At 41.4% G+C, this 17,055-nt stretch overlaps 1 protein-coding gene across 1 annotated transcript in view; it reads right to left on the bottom strand.

Moving 5' to 3' along the window:
• Window positions 1–8,104: 8,104 nt before the first annotated feature.
• Window positions 8,105–17,055, bottom strand: part of SIX4 (SIX homeobox 4) — a 31,900-nt gene continuing 22,949 nt past the window's right edge. The window contains exons 2-3 of the mRNA XM_060754076.2: window positions 14,302–15,014; window positions 8,105–9,121 (exon numbers count right to left, since the gene is read on the bottom strand). Coding sequence (XP_060610059.2) covers window positions 8,319–9,121; window positions 14,302–15,014 — 1,516 coding nt within the window. The 3' untranslated portion in view covers window positions 8,105–8,318. The remainder of the gene's footprint in view (window positions 9,122–14,301; window positions 15,015–17,055) is intronic.

The raw sequence follows: 17,055 nt of genomic DNA, 5'->3' as shown, positions 1-17,055 counted from the left end.
CTAGGAAATATTGTGGAATATGAAAATATCTTATCTTTGTCTTTTGGCTGTTTTAGCAACTAATCTGTATGGGAATTGTCTCCCCCAGAAAGCAATTTATGATTCCTGCTCATAAGGAAGAAGTAGGAAGAGCCAACCCAGAATGGTGCTGATCACTAAAAAAAAAAGTTAATTTAATATTGAAAGTTGAAATTAATTCAATAATTGCATTTCTTTCTGTCTCTTCCCAGCTTCTCATAAGCCATCACTTCAATTTATATTTGTCATCTAATTGTTTAGATGTATTTTTTTCCCCGTTGGAAAGATAATTGTTTCAAGCTAAAGTGTAGCACCAAGTTAGAAGAAAATATTAATTGCTGCAAACCTTTTTTCTGCCTGAAACCCAATCCACAGACATCCATTAAGTTTTGCTCAGGTTCACTTGATGCAAATACTCCACTACCTTTTTTTGGGTGTCAGGAGCAACTTGAGAAACTGCAAGTCACCGCGATGGCGCAATGGGTTTAACCCCTTGTGCCAGCAGGACTGCTGACCTAAAGGTCGGTGGCTCAAAACTGGGAAGTGGGGTGAGCTCCCACCTGTCAGCTCCAGCTTCTCATGCGGGGACATGAGAGAAGCTTCCCACAGGATGGTAAAACATCTGGCCATCCCCCGAGCAATGTCCTTGCAGACAGCCAACTCTCTCACACCAGAAACAAGTCCACTACTGATAGAAAAGGGAAAAAAAACTCCAATTCTCTTATTTCCCAATAGCTTCCTAAATCGCCTATTATTACCAATATGACATGCACAACTTGGAGTATGGGGTCAAGTTCAAAGCCTCACTGAACCTGCAGGGCTTAGAAAAGGCGCACACATGAAGATTTATGTGCTGTTGTTTCTTGTATGTTGTTTATATATTTAATTTCTACAGCAACATTCCTAGAAGAGCTCACCAAATACAAACAAAGGAAGCTTTATTTATGGGAGCGCCCTGGGGCCCTAACCAGCCTAATCCAATTTGGGTTTTGCAACAAACACACTTCAGTGAGTTTGAGACCACATCCCATATTTCTTAAAAGACCTCACATTGCAAAAGGCTCAATCATTTCTAAAGGGCACGCAAACTCCTGAGAGCATGGTGGATAGACGTGAGCAGTGGGCGACGATGATGGAGACCTGGGTTTCAATCTGTGGTCAGCCATGGAAACTCATTGGCTGACCATGGGAAAATCACATGCTCCGAGACCCAGAGGAAGACAAAGACAAAACCCATAAAAATATTTCCAAGCAAATCCTGTGATAGGTTGCCTTAGGTTTGCTGTAAAGCATGAACAATTCAGAAGACACACAACAACAATACAATATTACACAGCCCAACCAAAAAAAAATCCTTACTGTCTTAGTTTTTAGCTGTTCTTTGGAGTCATTTGGGATGCTGATTCAGAAAATTGCATTGGATAGAACAGGGGTCCTCAAACTAAGGCTCGGGGGCTGGATGCGGCCCTCCAAGGTCATTTACCCGGCCCTCGCTCAGGGTCAACCTAAGTCTGAAACTATTTGAAAGCACACAACAACAACAATCCTATCTCATCAGCCAAAAGCAAGCCAACACTTCCCATTGAAATAATAATAAGTTTATATTTGTTAAAATTGTTATTCATTTTAATTATCGTATTGTTTTTAAGTGTTTTTTTGCATTACAAATAAGATATGTGCAGTGTGCATAGGAATTCATTCATGTTTTTTTTTCTTCAAATTATAATCTGGCCCTCCAACAGTTTGAGGGACTGTGACCTGGCCCTCTGTTTAAAACGTTTGTGGACTCTTGGGATAGACCATCATTCCTTAAATATGGCCATCATTATTTTCTATGGGCAAGCAGATGAAGACTGTGCTATATGGCATATGTTCTGTATCTCAAAAACTAGAGCGGATAGGGGGAAACTGGTGCCATTTTTGGGATCCGCAGGTCAAATATACCCAAAAACAGGACTAGCAGCTGAGGCCCTTCCACACAGCTGAATAAAATCCCACATTATCTGTTTTGAACTGGAATAAATGGTAGTGTGGACTCAGATACCCCAGTTCAAAGCAGATATTGTGGGATTTTCCGCCCTTGATATTCTGAGTTATACAGTTGTCTGGAAGGGCCCTGGGGCACCAAAATATATGATGGCCAGTGTTATTTCAGAAAGTTTGATAACTATCCATACATGGATATAATGCCACTAATTGGCTGTTTTGTTCAAATTAGCATCTTGGTATATATTCTGGTACGGCTGTACCAGGAGCTCCTACTTTATTTGCTTTGTATTAAATGTTTGCTTGCAGTCCAAGGTTTCAGGGACTCTGCAGGAAGGTAGCTTCCTTTGGTTGCAGTCATAGGGCAAGCCACCTGTCCATCATCATTAAGTTTTGGTCCCGCCCCTTCCTCAGGGCAATTGGGAAGGGAAGGGAGCCATTTTTTAGTTAGTCTCAGCAAGGAAAACTAATGTACAGGACGGGTGCAAGCTTCCCCTGTACAAAAGCTTCAACCCTTAAGACTTTCCGAGGGAAAACAGTCTTAAGAGCCTCCAAATATTTCCAGGGAAACAGCCCTAAAGACCAAAGAACTCCAGCTGGAGAATATCTAAACCTTTACTGGTAGGTCCACTCGGTGCTTCGAGACGCAGTTCGACCCGGTAGCAGAGCCCACATCAGTAATGGTTAGATTACAGTCAGCCTGGGAGAAGTTAAAAAGGGGATTTTCCTTTAAAGAAGAAGTTATTGAAGACAATTGCCTGTCCTTCGTGGGCAAGTTTAGGAAGATACCAGTTGCATAAAAGCCTGGAATCATTTGTTTAACTTTCTGAAGACAAGAGAAGTTTCTGTTTGATTAGGACTTTGTTATACTTCACAAGCCATCTAAAGACTATTTGTGGTGGAAAACCTCTGAGAACTTCTCTTTGGGGCCCCTGGCTTCCCGCTGGGCAAAGGTTGCACGTCCTGTTCTAAAGGAAATTCTTTACAGGCCCAGCGTACAACAGAACAGTATAGGTGGGAATGGTATTTACCTATTGAAAGTACACATTTATTTGCATCGACAGCCTTTACACATTTGCTTGCTTCCTGGAAGACGCTCTGCATTGTGTGCATCCTTTCTCCATTCCCCATGACAAAATGATGCTGCTCTTTCCAATACAGCTGGAGATGCATCAGCAATGCACACAACACCGCAGTTGTCATGATCAATGCATCTCTACAAGTTACAACTGCTTTGAAAATTACAATTTGCCAATACATATGGATATAATAGACTACAGACCTTTGGGCTAGATTCCCAACCACACATATTGGGTTTGGTTTTTTTAGGATGGTAGTGTATACACATATTCCATCCATACTTAGTGCTCGCTTAGAAAGAATTGCAACCAGGCTCTTCATAAAACTGTTTACAAGAAAAGGCAACACAAGAATTGGTTAGCAACAAATACTGGCAAAACCACAAAGCCCATCTATTAGAAGATCCCATTTTTTTACTGTGGATGCTCAACGTATTTGTTAGAACCTTCTCCTTCCTGCAAAGTAGCCTTTGCATAGGGAACTGCTAGTTTCATAATAGCATTTGGAAATGCATTCCTGGCTGGAAATGATAAAAGTTGGCACTTTTTAAAACAGAAGGGATGGAGTATATGAATTTTTCAGAATAATCCAAAAACAACACAAAAGTATAGGAAAAACAAACAGAAAAAAATTTGCTGTTGCATATTCCAACAACAAAAATCTTGGGTTTTTTGTTTTGTTTTGAGGCCTGTTTTTGGTGGTTATTTGGTGCACTCATTCAGAAAATTGCATTGGATAGACCACGTCAGCTCTAGTTTCTTAGATATGGTTGAATTTATAAAATTTATAAAGTTTGTATCATAAATCTGTGCTTTTGGTATTTTCATGTAGTACATATTTTCCTTTATTTTTGATATATTTCCTTCATGTTTCAAAGATATTGATTTGAAACTACATTAAAATATAATGTAATTTTATGGGCAAGTAGAGTGAAATGTGGTATATGGCATATGTTCTGCATCTCAAAATCCAGAGCTGGTAAAAGGAAACCAGTGCCATTTTAGGAATCAGCAGATCAAATATACCCCAAAACAGACCTAACATTTGAGGGACCAAAATACTGTATATGTTAGGCAGTATTACGAATGGAGGTTAAAGTTATGGAAAAAGAAGGGCAGGACATGGAAAGCAACTATGAAGGAAGGAGACAAGATCTGGATGTGGAAAGATATATAATTAAATGTCAAAATAAGAATCATCTACACAATTTCTATGGATGGTTGTGAAAGTAGGATAGCAAAGAAAGTTGACAGGAAATGTGAAATGTGTGCTGGAGGAGACCTTCTGTGAGGACCATGATCTGATGGAAAGACAAGTACACAAAGACCAATGCAAATCAAACTTCAACTCTCACTACAAGCCAGAACGACCTGAATGGTGGCTTTGTACTTTAGACACAACATGAGATGACCTGGCTCACTGGAAAAGACAATCATGATGGTTAACCACTAGGAAGGGAGTACAACCATATCACAGATGGATTGATTCAGTCAAGGAAGACACAACCGTGAACGGCAAGACCTGAAAAAAGCCATTTGTGACAGGGATTCGTGGAGATGTCTCAGTTACAACAAATTTGAAAAACAACTCTTTGATCATCCAATAAATGCAAATTAAGAGATGCTAGACATGCATTGGTTGTCCTTTAGAACACAACATTTGGTGAAAGGCTTACAAGTCAAGCGGCAGAGCACATTATATGTATGCCTAGGATTCACACATCACTTGATGACTGCAGACTCCACTGCTGACCTGTGTGCTTGAATGAATCACAGATATAAAATCACCAAAAGAACTTTCATAATACCTGAAAACCCAAAAATCTGCAGGTGGATGTGGTTTGTCCAGATATTCATGTAATTAAATTGAGATGACACAAATGCTGTGCAGGCATGCATGGACTTCAGCGACTGGCTATCAACAGAAATGCACTGCTTTTGGTAATATGAATATTCCATCTGGGGTATTAGATCTGCACAAAAGAAAATAATTTTGCATTTCTTAGCCTCAGATTAATTGAAACTCAGAGTAAAGCCAGTATCACAATCTTCCAAAGCTATTTAGATAGAAAATGGGGAGGGATGGAGTGCCCAAACAATAGATCCTGCTCAACACCATTAATTAGCATCAGTCAAAAGGTTATCAGTTGGGATCCTGCCATACAGCATGTTTGGAAAGTACATAGAAAGCTTCTGTGTCTCTATTCCAAATTTGTTTTTTTTAAACATCCAATAAAGCACCTGCAGCTCAGACATACTATGCACAAGCTAAATGGTAGGCACATATTTTGAAGCATAAGGGAAGTGGGCTGGATTGCTCGAATGGTTGGCTTCCTCTCTCACAAATATTTTCTCATCTTAGCATCGGATGTGGTGTTTCACAGACCTGTGATCCTCTCAAGATTTCCATTGTGGATGTGCCTTCAAGTCATCTGTTGACATATGGAGACTCCATATGGAGTTTTCCGTATGTATAGGACTTAAAACCCATCCATTCTCAACTAACATGGCTGATGGATTGTTGGCTTGACACACATGAAAGGCAGTTCTTTTATCTTCATCTAGCTTTGGAGGAGAAACCTAGACTGATTTCTTTTGATACACAACAGAGGTGCAAATCATGAAGCCTTCCAGATGTTGTTGGGAATGTGGCTCCCAGTATTTCTCACCACTGGATAGGCTGGTCAGTGCAACTGCATTAGAAGTAGGGGGAAGCTGTACATAATTCTTATCTCCTGCAATGCAAACAACATTCCACCACTATCTTGCATCTTATGTTGATGGTGGATCCTATATGTTGGGGAATTGGGTCCATTTCAAGTTTTAGTTCAGACATTATCTGACTCATCTCCATACAGTAAGTTCACCACCTTGGATAGCTCCTTCAAAGCTATCCAAAACCTGTACCTTCACTGTTCCACCATCATGAGATCTATCAGCTGCCACTGATGCCACATGACATCCCAACAACATCTGGAAGGCTTAATGGGTGGTAAGAGGGTTGGGTGGATTTGGGGAGTCATATGGAGAGTTGGGGTTTTTAATCCAGGAAACATTCTTTTGTGGTCATGTGCAATGTTATTAAATGTTATAGTTGTGCTTATCATTGCTGATGCTAAATGTTGACTTTGGTGCTACTCTTGTTGGAAGTAACCAAAAGGGCTCCAGCCAAAAAGTAAAATCCAGGCCATCTATGTAAAGAATAGACCATAACACCATTCTAGGTTGACTACAGCACATGTACACTTACTACACAACCCCCTCCCCCCCTTTGAAGGGATCCCAATTTTGGAAATAGCAGACTGAATAGGAGATTAGCCTTTTCCCAAGAACTACTTTTCTCAGAGCTTGGAAACATTACTTTTTGGACCGTAACTCCCAGTGTGGCAATACAGCCAAACCCTAGTATTGGATGGAGTTAGGTTCCAAGACAATCACCACAGTGGATACCTAAATCAATGGATGCTGAAGTCCCATTATATACAATGGTTTGATAAAATGGTATCCTTTGTGTCAAATGGCAAAATCAGTGGAATTTTTTTATTTCTTTTTGGAATATTTTTGAGCTGAGGTTGGTTGAATTTGTGGATGCAGAATCCATGTATAGGGCTGTCCAACTGTAATATTTTTTTCCAAGACCTGCTCTTTCCTTCACTTTTAGGTGTGCTATTTTTCTTGCAAATTAAAACTCGGATGTACATAACACTACAACATCCAAAGACTGGTATAATATGATTTTGGCCCAACCACTGGAATCGTACCTGTAATTTCAGTGGATAGGAAGTACACTGCATTTAATACATCCTTCTGTCTCTTAAGCTTATCCTAGTTTTGAGGACTTATTTATCCCCTCCTTTTTTATACCAGTAGGGCAAATTCACTCTCAGTGACCATTAAGACACTTTTCTAATTTATCGGAGAAGTCATACTTATTTCCATGGGATTGCACATGTAAATAAAACATTTAGGAATCAAGTTCAAATGCTTTTTGTTGCAGAGGAGATATTTCAATTCATGTTAACTGTGCTTGTCATAGCGAGGATATAAGGCCACTAGGGAAAAAGGCACTGTGGGATTTTAAAAAAAAAACAACAACATAAATATTGTAACATTAGTCAAAACCAAAACAGAAAGCGCAGCTCTATAGAGAGTGGAGGAAAATATCAAAGAATCTCCAAAATGCATTTGTTCATATTCTAGCATCAAGCATAAGTACCAGTTTGTCCAGACTCTAAATTACCCAAAATTCAGTTCTTGAACCTCTACCAAAGGGGTGAGGTGGCACACACACACACACAATAAATTAAGCCATCAGAAAAACTGGACTTTTCCAACACTTCAAAAAACGATAAAGGGACATCAAAAACTATAAACAGAACTTATTGTACCAATAATAACTTGAGTTCCCTTTCGAGCAATTTATACACAAAGCAAAATATTCTGGGTTGCCCAATTCCAAGTCCTAAAAGAGCCTCCTTGACTACTTCTGCCACTCCACTGACTCTAAAACCTTAGAAAGAGTTGTAACATTTCAGAAACTCCAAACATCGTGAGGGTAGAACATTTAAATGCTTCTGGAAAACATACATAGAGGGGGAAATGGGGGAAAAAATTGTTAGTTGTGATTGTGCTTGCTTTCTACCTCAACCAAGAAGGTAACAGTAGATAGTGAGGTATCATCTAGGATAGTAATTAAAACCAAAACCAAAAAGAAAGTCCATCTCTGTCAATGCCCATGGTCTACAAGTAAACTTACTTCCAGACTGAAAAAGCAAGTTTCTTCCCCAGTCTTTTCTTTAGAAAGATGATTATTGTTCCTATTTAATATTTCAGAGGATATATTTTTTAGAAAATACATTGAAGTGTTGCAAATCTAATGAAACTATTTGGATAATATTAGTAAGTCAATCCATCCTGCAGCAGACCATCCTTTGTCTGAGTGATACTTCCGTATTACGAGTTCCTCTAAAGCCGGTGTCACAAAAGTGTGATCTCATGCAAACAACACATGGCAACCCCCCCCCCCCCCCCCAATTCCTAATGGAGATGCCCACTTATCTAAAGTGGACCCTTCAAGTAAGCTTTTTTAGAGGGAGGAAAATTGTCTAGTGTGTATATTTTTGATTAGATAAGAAAAACAACACTCTGTGCTTCTAGACCCTGCATGAGAAGCCAGGGCCCTTGTGAGGAAAAAGCAAATCAAACAAGTGTCATTGTCATTTGGGGCTCGGTAGTTTACAAATCTTGCATATCTTCGTCCATCTCTACAGTCTGGAGCTTGGCCAGCTGTTTTTTGTCTGCCTCCAGCTCCTCGCAGATGGCGTCAACCATGTTACTCATGATGTATTTGGTTTTCGAATCCAGCATCATGGAGCCGCTAACCGATTTGCTATCAGGATCGGGTAAGAAGTTTTCCTTGAGGTTGGAGATGGACTGCAGGATTAACCGCTGCTCTCGTGTAAAATGGGGGTGAACTTGCACGGAGGGGAGAGGTCCAACGTGATTGCTACTGGCCAGGCCGATCCCTCCTAACGTCGGCTGCATGGGGGAAAGGGGCATCAGATCCTGGCTGGGCAGGAGAGAGCAGTTCTGGAGTGTCGTGTAGTTGGCATTGCCAACAGAAACCACAGTCGTCCCGCTTGTTGCAGGAGCTGAAATGGGCAAACTCTCCGACACTACCGAATTGAGTTCCTCCGCACTCAAAAGAGAAGAAGGTCCCAAGGAGAAGTTCGGCGGCAGAGTCACATTAACTAAGGAGGTGCCGCCTGTCTGAAGACCTCCACCAGAAAGACTGTCTGAAGGTGGAAGGCTAACAGGGAGCTGGGAGTTTTGGCCAAGAGGCATCACTTGAGAAAACACCAAGCTGGCTTCCAGTTCTTCTTGTTTGACTGGTCCGATGGCCTGGCTCGAATTCGGGACCGTGTACAGCACCGTGCTGGGAGCAAGTGAGCTGAAAAACACTTTCCCTTGTTGGGCAGTTGTAGAGTCACTTGTAAAGGTGCCGCTGCTGGGTGTGCTTTGGTTTAAGGAAATATTGCCTGTGGTGGGAGAGAAAGGAACAAAACAAAGCAAAACAGTCTTAATGTTGTGTGGTCTCTTACACAGGCATACATCTGCGGCTCCTTTGACTTCTGAAGTAGAACTTCCCCAAAAAATAAGTTCAGATATATAAAAAGTTCAGATATAGTTCAGCCTATAGTTACAGAAAAGATTTTTACCATGAAATCAAAAGTGATTTATGGGACTATCACATTGGGATTATAAAACATGCACACATATAGGTTGCTGCGAGTCGTGTTCCAGAAGCATTTTCTCCTGGTGTTTCACCCACATCTATGGCAGGCATCCTCACAGCCTTTGAGGATGCCTGCCATAGATGTGGGTGAAACATAAGGAGAGAATGCTTCTGGAACATGGCCATACAGCCTGGAAAACTCATAGCAACCCAGTGATTCCGGCCATGAAAGCCTTCGACAACAGAATGCACACATATATCCAAGACTCTATACTGTACCCAACTAACTGATATTATGGTGGTAAAGATTTTGGCTAGGAATTTAAGATGTCTATCTTAAATTCTCTGCAAATAATACAGGTTGCCATATGTCAAAGCCAGCCTGACAGCTGATATTTCCAGTTTCTAAGTATGATGGTGAAAACCGGAGCCTGAAAACCATTTGTGTGATCTTGCTTTTGTTCTCACTAAGTATCTCCTGAGCATCAGGATGGTAAGGGAGAAAGCATAAGCAAAATGTATTCCCTTGAATAATATGTAGCCTTCAAAGTGAATTATTTTTGCATGGTATGTGATTTTTAATTGTTAAAGATCCTTTTTTCACTCTTAGAAGCTTAGAAAAGTGATAATGTTCACTTTAAGACCCAAATCTCACTCAAAAAAACAAACAAAATCAGAGAGAGAGAAAACTCTGATGGTGCTCCTCCGTCACTTGTACCCTAGTTTCCAACTGTGAAATGTTGGAGAGTAGAAGTCAAACATTGTGTCCTGGTCCTTGCACAGGATGAGTTCCAAGTTTTGATAACAGTATACAAAGCTTTCAAGTACTTTGGAGAGGAAGGAACAACTGTGGCCAGAAAATGAGAACTAAAGTTATGAATAATTTTCTTCACTGTCCAGATTCACAACCATACATGTACCAAGATGTCATGCTTCATTGTTCACTTCTTTTCTAAGATTTTGTGAGCTTTGTATACTATCATGGAACCTTTGAACTTGAGAAATTGCAAGTTGCTTCTGGTGTGAGAGAATTGGCCGTCTGCAAGGACGTTGCCCAGGGGACGCCCAGATGAATGGATGTTTTTATCATCCTTGTGGGAGGCTCCTCTCATGCCCCTGCATGAGGAGCTGGAGCTGATAGAGAGAGCTCATCCACCTCTCCCCGGATTCGAACCTGTGACCTGTCGGTCTTCAGTCCTGCCGGCACAGGGGTTTAACCCACTGCGCCACCGGGAGCTCCACCTTTGAACTTAGCTTGTTGGACAACATGCAGCTAAGGTCTCTTATTTATGAGATTACCATTACTTGAAGTCAACTTGATGGCAAATAGCAACACAACAAAAAATAAGGAACTATCCCAGAGGATTAGGGCGGGCTTACTAGCTGCAACTTCCGAATCAGTCTCAATTGACATCTAACACAAAGGGTAGTAATCTAGTTTTGAGGTTACACCAACTGTAGAAAGGGGAATGAAACCAGAACAGGGTACACAAGACTTCAATTTAGTTAACACAGTGATTTTGTTCACAGTCTTTTCATTATTTGCAGCCACTCTTCCCAAGCATGCTCCCTCCTTGTTGTTCTTTTGTTGGGAAATAGAAGCTTTCCTATTTGGACAGGTTTGTAGTATCTGACAGCTATGGCTCTTCATAGTGTGCTGTATTATCAACTTCTACATTTTTAATGGATTTATTTTCAACTCTTTAGATCAGGGGTCCTCAAACTTTTTAAACAGAGGGCCATTTCATGGTCCCTCAAACTGTTGGAGGGCCGGGTTATAATTTGAAAGAAAAACATGAATGAATGAATTCCTACGCACACTGCACATATCTTATTTGTAATGCAAAATACACTTAAAAACAATACAATAATTAAAATGAAGAGCAATTTTAACAAATATAAACTTATTAGTATTTCAATGGGAACTGTGGGCCTGCTTTTGGCTGATGATCTAAATTTTGGAGGCTGGCATTTTGTTTTGAAATAACCAGTTAAAGTTTGAGTTTGTTGCCTTTAATTTATATACAAAGAATCTGGATTTTTCTGCTTTATCTTCAGAGAGAAATCTCCCAAATGTATGGCGATATAATCTATAAACTGATTGGTATCAGTTTTATACTGAGGTTAGGAGGAAATAAACTTTTTGGATTACTACTCCAAGAATCCCTCATCAGTCACACAAACTTAGGGATTCTGTCGTTATGGTCCAAATGACTATTTTTTCCCAGTTCTGGCTTTGTGACACTACTATTGTCAGTTTTGGAGGTGCTTCCCAAAGATTATGAGAAGCCAGACTGCAAGGACTGAAACAAAGAAGGAATCCATTCTCTGAGACTTTGATCTGTCTTTTAAATAACAAAGGAGATTCAGATGCCAAAAAAAGAAACACAACTTCATGTTGACCATGCCAGTCATCATAGCCAAATTAGTCTTTGCAAGGCGTGGCAATGAAATCCTACCCCATCAAAGAACAAAGCGATATTTGAAAAATCTGGGATCTCACCCAGTTGGTGATGCTGGAAACGACTTCCCAGGCTCTCCGTCAAAGGTTGGGGGAGAAACTACAGGGTCTGGAGATTCGGAAACCCTTGGGTTATTAAAACTTATATACTGATGCAATTCAAAGTCTGTATATGAAGACAATTTTTCATAGACTGACTTCCAATGTGTTTTGACCCATTATTAAAAAGCTGGTTTGACTTTTAAAGTCCTTAAAAGGCTTTGGACCAGACTGGCTTAATTATTGTTTTCTCCTCTCTGAGCCTAACATTGGAGACATTCCTGGGGGATCCAACTAGCATTAGAAAATAGGCGAGTAAAGATCCGACAAAGCAGGGTTTAAAACTGAAATAAACACATGCAAACACAGACACGCATTAATTGTAATTGGCATCATGGAGCTATTTTAATACTTTTATGGCCTTTGGAGAGAAGTGCATTTAAGAACACTGGAAGAAAATGGCCAACTGAGTATCACCTATATTTTAACAAAAGCACTGTGACAATGGTTTTTCCAGACTGTATGGCCATGTTCTAGAAGCATTCTCTCCTGACGTTTTGCCTGCATCTGTGGTAAGCATCCTCAGAGGTTGTGAGGATGCTTGCCACACAACCTCTGAGGATGTTTGCCACAGATGCAGGTGAAACCTCAGGAGAGAATGCTTCCAGAACATGGACATACAGTCCGAAAAACATACAACAACCCAGTGATTCTGGCCATGAAAGCCTTCGACAATACACTATGACAATACTATTCATCCAGATGTATTTGTAGTGTAACTGATCCCCCCCCCCCAACATATGCAAATTCCTTGTTGATTTCAAGGAAGAAAAAAACATCACGAACACCCAGTAGCAAAATCTGCAAAATTTGGAAAGGCTACCAGAGTGGAAAGGAAGCATGAATCCCCATTCAGCTACAAGGTCAGAAGTTGACTACGGAGTTGTGCTGGAGGATCAAGAGCAGAGCCTTCCAAACCGTGTGTTGCAACACACCAGTGTGTCACCTTCTAGTCCACAGGTGTGTTGCACGAAAAATGTTTTGCTCTAGAAACAAAGGCTGCCTGGTGAGGGAGTGCACTGGCTGCCCCTGGCAGAGGAGAAGAGGAAGAGAAGGAAGCAGGAGCAGCAGCTGCGGCCACTCGGGGCAGTGCCAAGCCCAAGCCTGGGGCTCTACCATGCTCCTCCTCTTGTCATCCTCAGCTCTCCACATTGCCCTCAATGGCACCGACCCAAACAGCACCCCAGCCACAGCTGCAGGAGGAGGAGAGCATGGAGGAGGAGGAAGAAGAGACCTCCAAAGGGCATCTAGTCCAACTCTCTTCAGGAATGCAAAATCAACACCTGTGAGTAACTGTGGCCATCCAACCTCTGTTTTAAAACTTCCAGAGAGGTTTAATCACTACTGGAGTGGACTGCTGGTGCTGTTCAAGTGCAGGTACTGTTATAACTTTTATAATTTGCACAATGTGTTGAGTGAGTTGCAGTAATACACACACATTGTATAAAACTAAGTTCTTGTGGGGCTTTTTGGGCTATATGGCCATGTTCTAGAGGCATTTCTCCTGACGTTTCGCCTGCATCTGAGGATGCTTGCCATAGATGCAGGCGAAATGTCAGGAGAAATGCCTCTAGAACATGGCCATATAGCCCGAAAAAACCCACAAGAACTTAGTGATTCCAGCCATGAAAGCCTTCGACAATACATTGTATAAAACTCTTATTTCGGGTTGGTTTACCTTCCAGTTTGCAAGTAAAACTGAATGACTGTGTTGTGAAAGGATGCATGTCTAAAAAGCATGTCACCCACATGAAAAGTTTGAAAGGTTCTGATATAGAGATTAACAGAGTGAACTCCTCTCTAGGAATCTTCCCGCAGAGGTAGAAAACAGCAGTTTATTGTCGAAGACTTTCATGGCCAGAATCACTGGGTTGTTGTAGGTTTTTCGGGCTGTATGGCCATGTTCTAGAAGCATTCTCTCCTGACATTTAACCTGCATCTATGGAGGCATCCTCAGAGGTTGTGAGGTCACAATCTCTGAGGAGGGCTGCCATAGATGCAAGTGAAATGTCAGGAGAGAATGCTTCTAGAACTTGGCCATACAGTTCAAAAAACCTACAACAACACAAAAAACAGTTTACTCAAGGTTTACTCCCTTTTAACAGCAGCCTTGCACTCCAACCCCAGTAGATGTGACAGGCATGCTGTATTCCATTCTATAAGCTAGAGGCATACCGTTCATGCAGAGAAAGTTGCCCCATCCATTATATACGCACAATTACAAAGACATGGGCAAGAACACAACTTTTTAAAAAAATCTCTGTAAACAACTCCCCCCCCCCCCCCCCCAATTCGTTAGTCTCTATACTGGGAGAAAGGCAAAATAAAAATAAGGTAAAGAAATACAGTAAGTTTAACATTATAATCAAGGAGGAGGAGAAAAAGCACCAGCTGCAGCAACCAATACATAACAGGGTTTTTACCTTGGGAGGTTGGTACTGAAACCGATGGCAGTTGCATTGGAGAAAAACTGATGCCTCCATTAAGGAGCTGACCACTGGTTGCCAAATTAGGAAGTTGAACAACACCATATTGGTTTATTTGGACAGGAGCCGTAAAAGTAACCACAGAACTGCTGTCTTGTGGAGCTATGGCTTCTTCACTTTCTTCCCGTTTCACCTCCATGCTGGGTATCAATCCTGGGAAAGAGATCGGGACAGAATTGGGGCTGTAGGTTGTTGTCGTTGACGATGAAGATGAGGCGATTGAGTTGGCCAAGGAAGTCTGGAGGATTTTGAAGTCTTTCACGTCTTCCGGAGAAGGGGCTAAGATGTCCGTCATGGAAACACCATTGCTCAATTCATTTGAGGATGTTTTGGGTGAAGCGGATGACAACGCCTGTGAGGTCCCCACATTAAGCCCATTGAGGAGGACACCGTTGGGTCCCTGGATGAAAGACGTGCCATTAAGAAAAACAGGAGAAGGGCTGGAAGGCACCAAGTTTCCATTCAACAAGACTCCTGAAGGGCTTAAAGATATTTTGGAGTTTCCAAGCTGTTGCATGTAGACTGGCTCCATATGGCTAGGAAGGGTTAAACCGGCGGTGCCATCTGAAGTGCCGACCAGAGAATGCGGAGATAAGTCCTCTTGGCCCTTGCTGGACTCATCTTCTGTGCTGGGGTTGCCATCTGACTCACTACAGGGAAGAAAGAGAAAAGGGTGACTTCATATGGCATCTCTAAAGGATACCAAAATGCAATGGCAGTGGTTGCTATTGATATTCAATTTTTATTACATTTTTATTATACAATGTTGTACAGTCTTAACCTGCCTTTAGTAAGATAACAAGGAAGGCAGCTACTTTAAGAAAGAAGTTCCAAAGCCTGAGAGCAGCTATTGAGAAGGCCATGCCTCTCACGTTCCTACCATACGTCCCTGTGAAGGTGATGGGACAGAAGGAAGCACCTCCCCAGAAGATGGAATGTACGTTTTATTGATTGTATCATTGGCTGTATCAAAAGTCTCCCCAGAAGATGTCAAAACACAATCAGGTTCATACACAAGCATAAATTCCATGTGAATCTTCTCCCATGGGAGGAAAAATGTCTTGACATATTGAGAACTTCAAATACAAATATCTCTGCCTTAAAAAAAACTATCTGTGCTGGTACGGCTGTACCAGGAGCTCCAACTTCTTTTCCTTTCTATTGAGTGTTTGCAGGTATTTCAAAGTTCCATGCATTTTGCAATAAGGTGGCTTCCCTTGGTTTGAAATCATAGGGCCAATGGCCCATCAATTATCATTATGTTCTTTAGTTCTGCCCCTTTTTCTGGGTTAAGGAGGGGAAAGGGGAACCTCTAGGTCAGTTCACAGAGAAGCCTTTTGTACAGGACGTGAATCAGTTCCACCTTCGTCTTTTAAAGCTTTGCTGGGCGGATCCAGTCCCACAGCTCTACAGAGAATTACAGCATAGCCTTTGTTGGGGAATTTAGTTCCACAACTCCACAGCCAGCTCTTTGCTGGAGAAATGCAACTCCACAGTTTTTCAGCCAGCCTTCGCTGGGAAACAACGGACTTCTTTCCTCTTGGAAATCTACACAGAGACTTTGGCCTGGTAAGGACCTCTCGTGGCAGCCATAATGCAAATTGGAACCGGGTATAGGCGCCCCACACCAGCAAAGCCTAAATATAGATTGCCCAAGGAAGGGTCAAGGATTTCCCTTATAGAAGGAAGAAACAGTTTATGAAGAAAGTTTCCTGTCCCTTGTGGACAAGATTTAAACAAGCCACCAGTTGATTCAAAGCCTTGAAGTAGTTGTTTGATTTATTGAAGATTTAAGCAACAATAAAAACTTAGTTGAGCTTTCTAAGTCTTTAAAAGAACCTTGTGTGGGGAAATCCGAAAGGCCTCTCAGCCGAGGCACCCCCAGCGTCCCATTGAGCATTCAGAAAACATGTCCTGTCTACAGACTCTTTCACAGGCCCAGCGCGTGACAGCACACTATCCAATAATGGGATTACACACCCTGGGTGACTTCAATGTCAGTTGCGTGGTTATTCTGCTTCAGGTTTTAGTCCAAACCTAAAGAAGGAACCTCTTGTGCCACTGAGTCTATCTTCCCGTTCAATGCAGAATCTCCAGCAAAAGCATTCCCTAGCAAGTAGCTGTCCAGTCTCATTTGGGAATGTCCAGATAAATGGACATCACCACCTCTCTAGGCAAGTGGTTCAATTGCTGAACTGCTCTCACCATCAATAAGTTAAATCAAAATCTATTCTCCTTTAACAAGTTCTAGGTTAAACCATCTCCAAGTTTGTTTTATTTTACTATAATAGCGGTTAGGTTACGAAAGAGACTAGTAAAAGTTGAGCTAAACTAGATTGTATCAGCAGTGACCTACATCCTAAATCCTATTCTTAGTTGCAACTAGAGTAGAGTCATCGAAAGAATTGGATTTACTTACATTTTGACTCATCATGCAACAGTTAATTCAATGTGTCTACTTTAGTTGAAACAAATGGCAGGATTCCAGCCAATCACTTGCAGCCTGAGACCTAAATCCAACATTTACTCCCAAGGAGAACTGCCCCTATGAATCAATGGAAGTTGCCTAAGAATTGACTTATCAAGTTCCCACTAGTTTAGTAGGTCTACTCTAATTGGGACTAATAATTCAATGTATTTAAATATTTGTCACTTTTCAGCCTGCTAAACTGAAGTCTGATTCGCGCCAAT

The sequence above is a fragment of the Anolis sagrei genome, chromosome 1, assembly GCF_037176765.1.
Source record: "Anolis sagrei isolate rAnoSag1 chromosome 1, rAnoSag1.mat, whole genome shotgun sequence".
Taxonomy (NCBI): domain Eukaryota; kingdom Metazoa; phylum Chordata; class Lepidosauria; order Squamata; family Dactyloidae; genus Anolis; species Anolis sagrei.
Note: the sequence above shows the minus strand (reverse complement) of the source record. Positions and strands in the feature narration are given on the sequence as shown.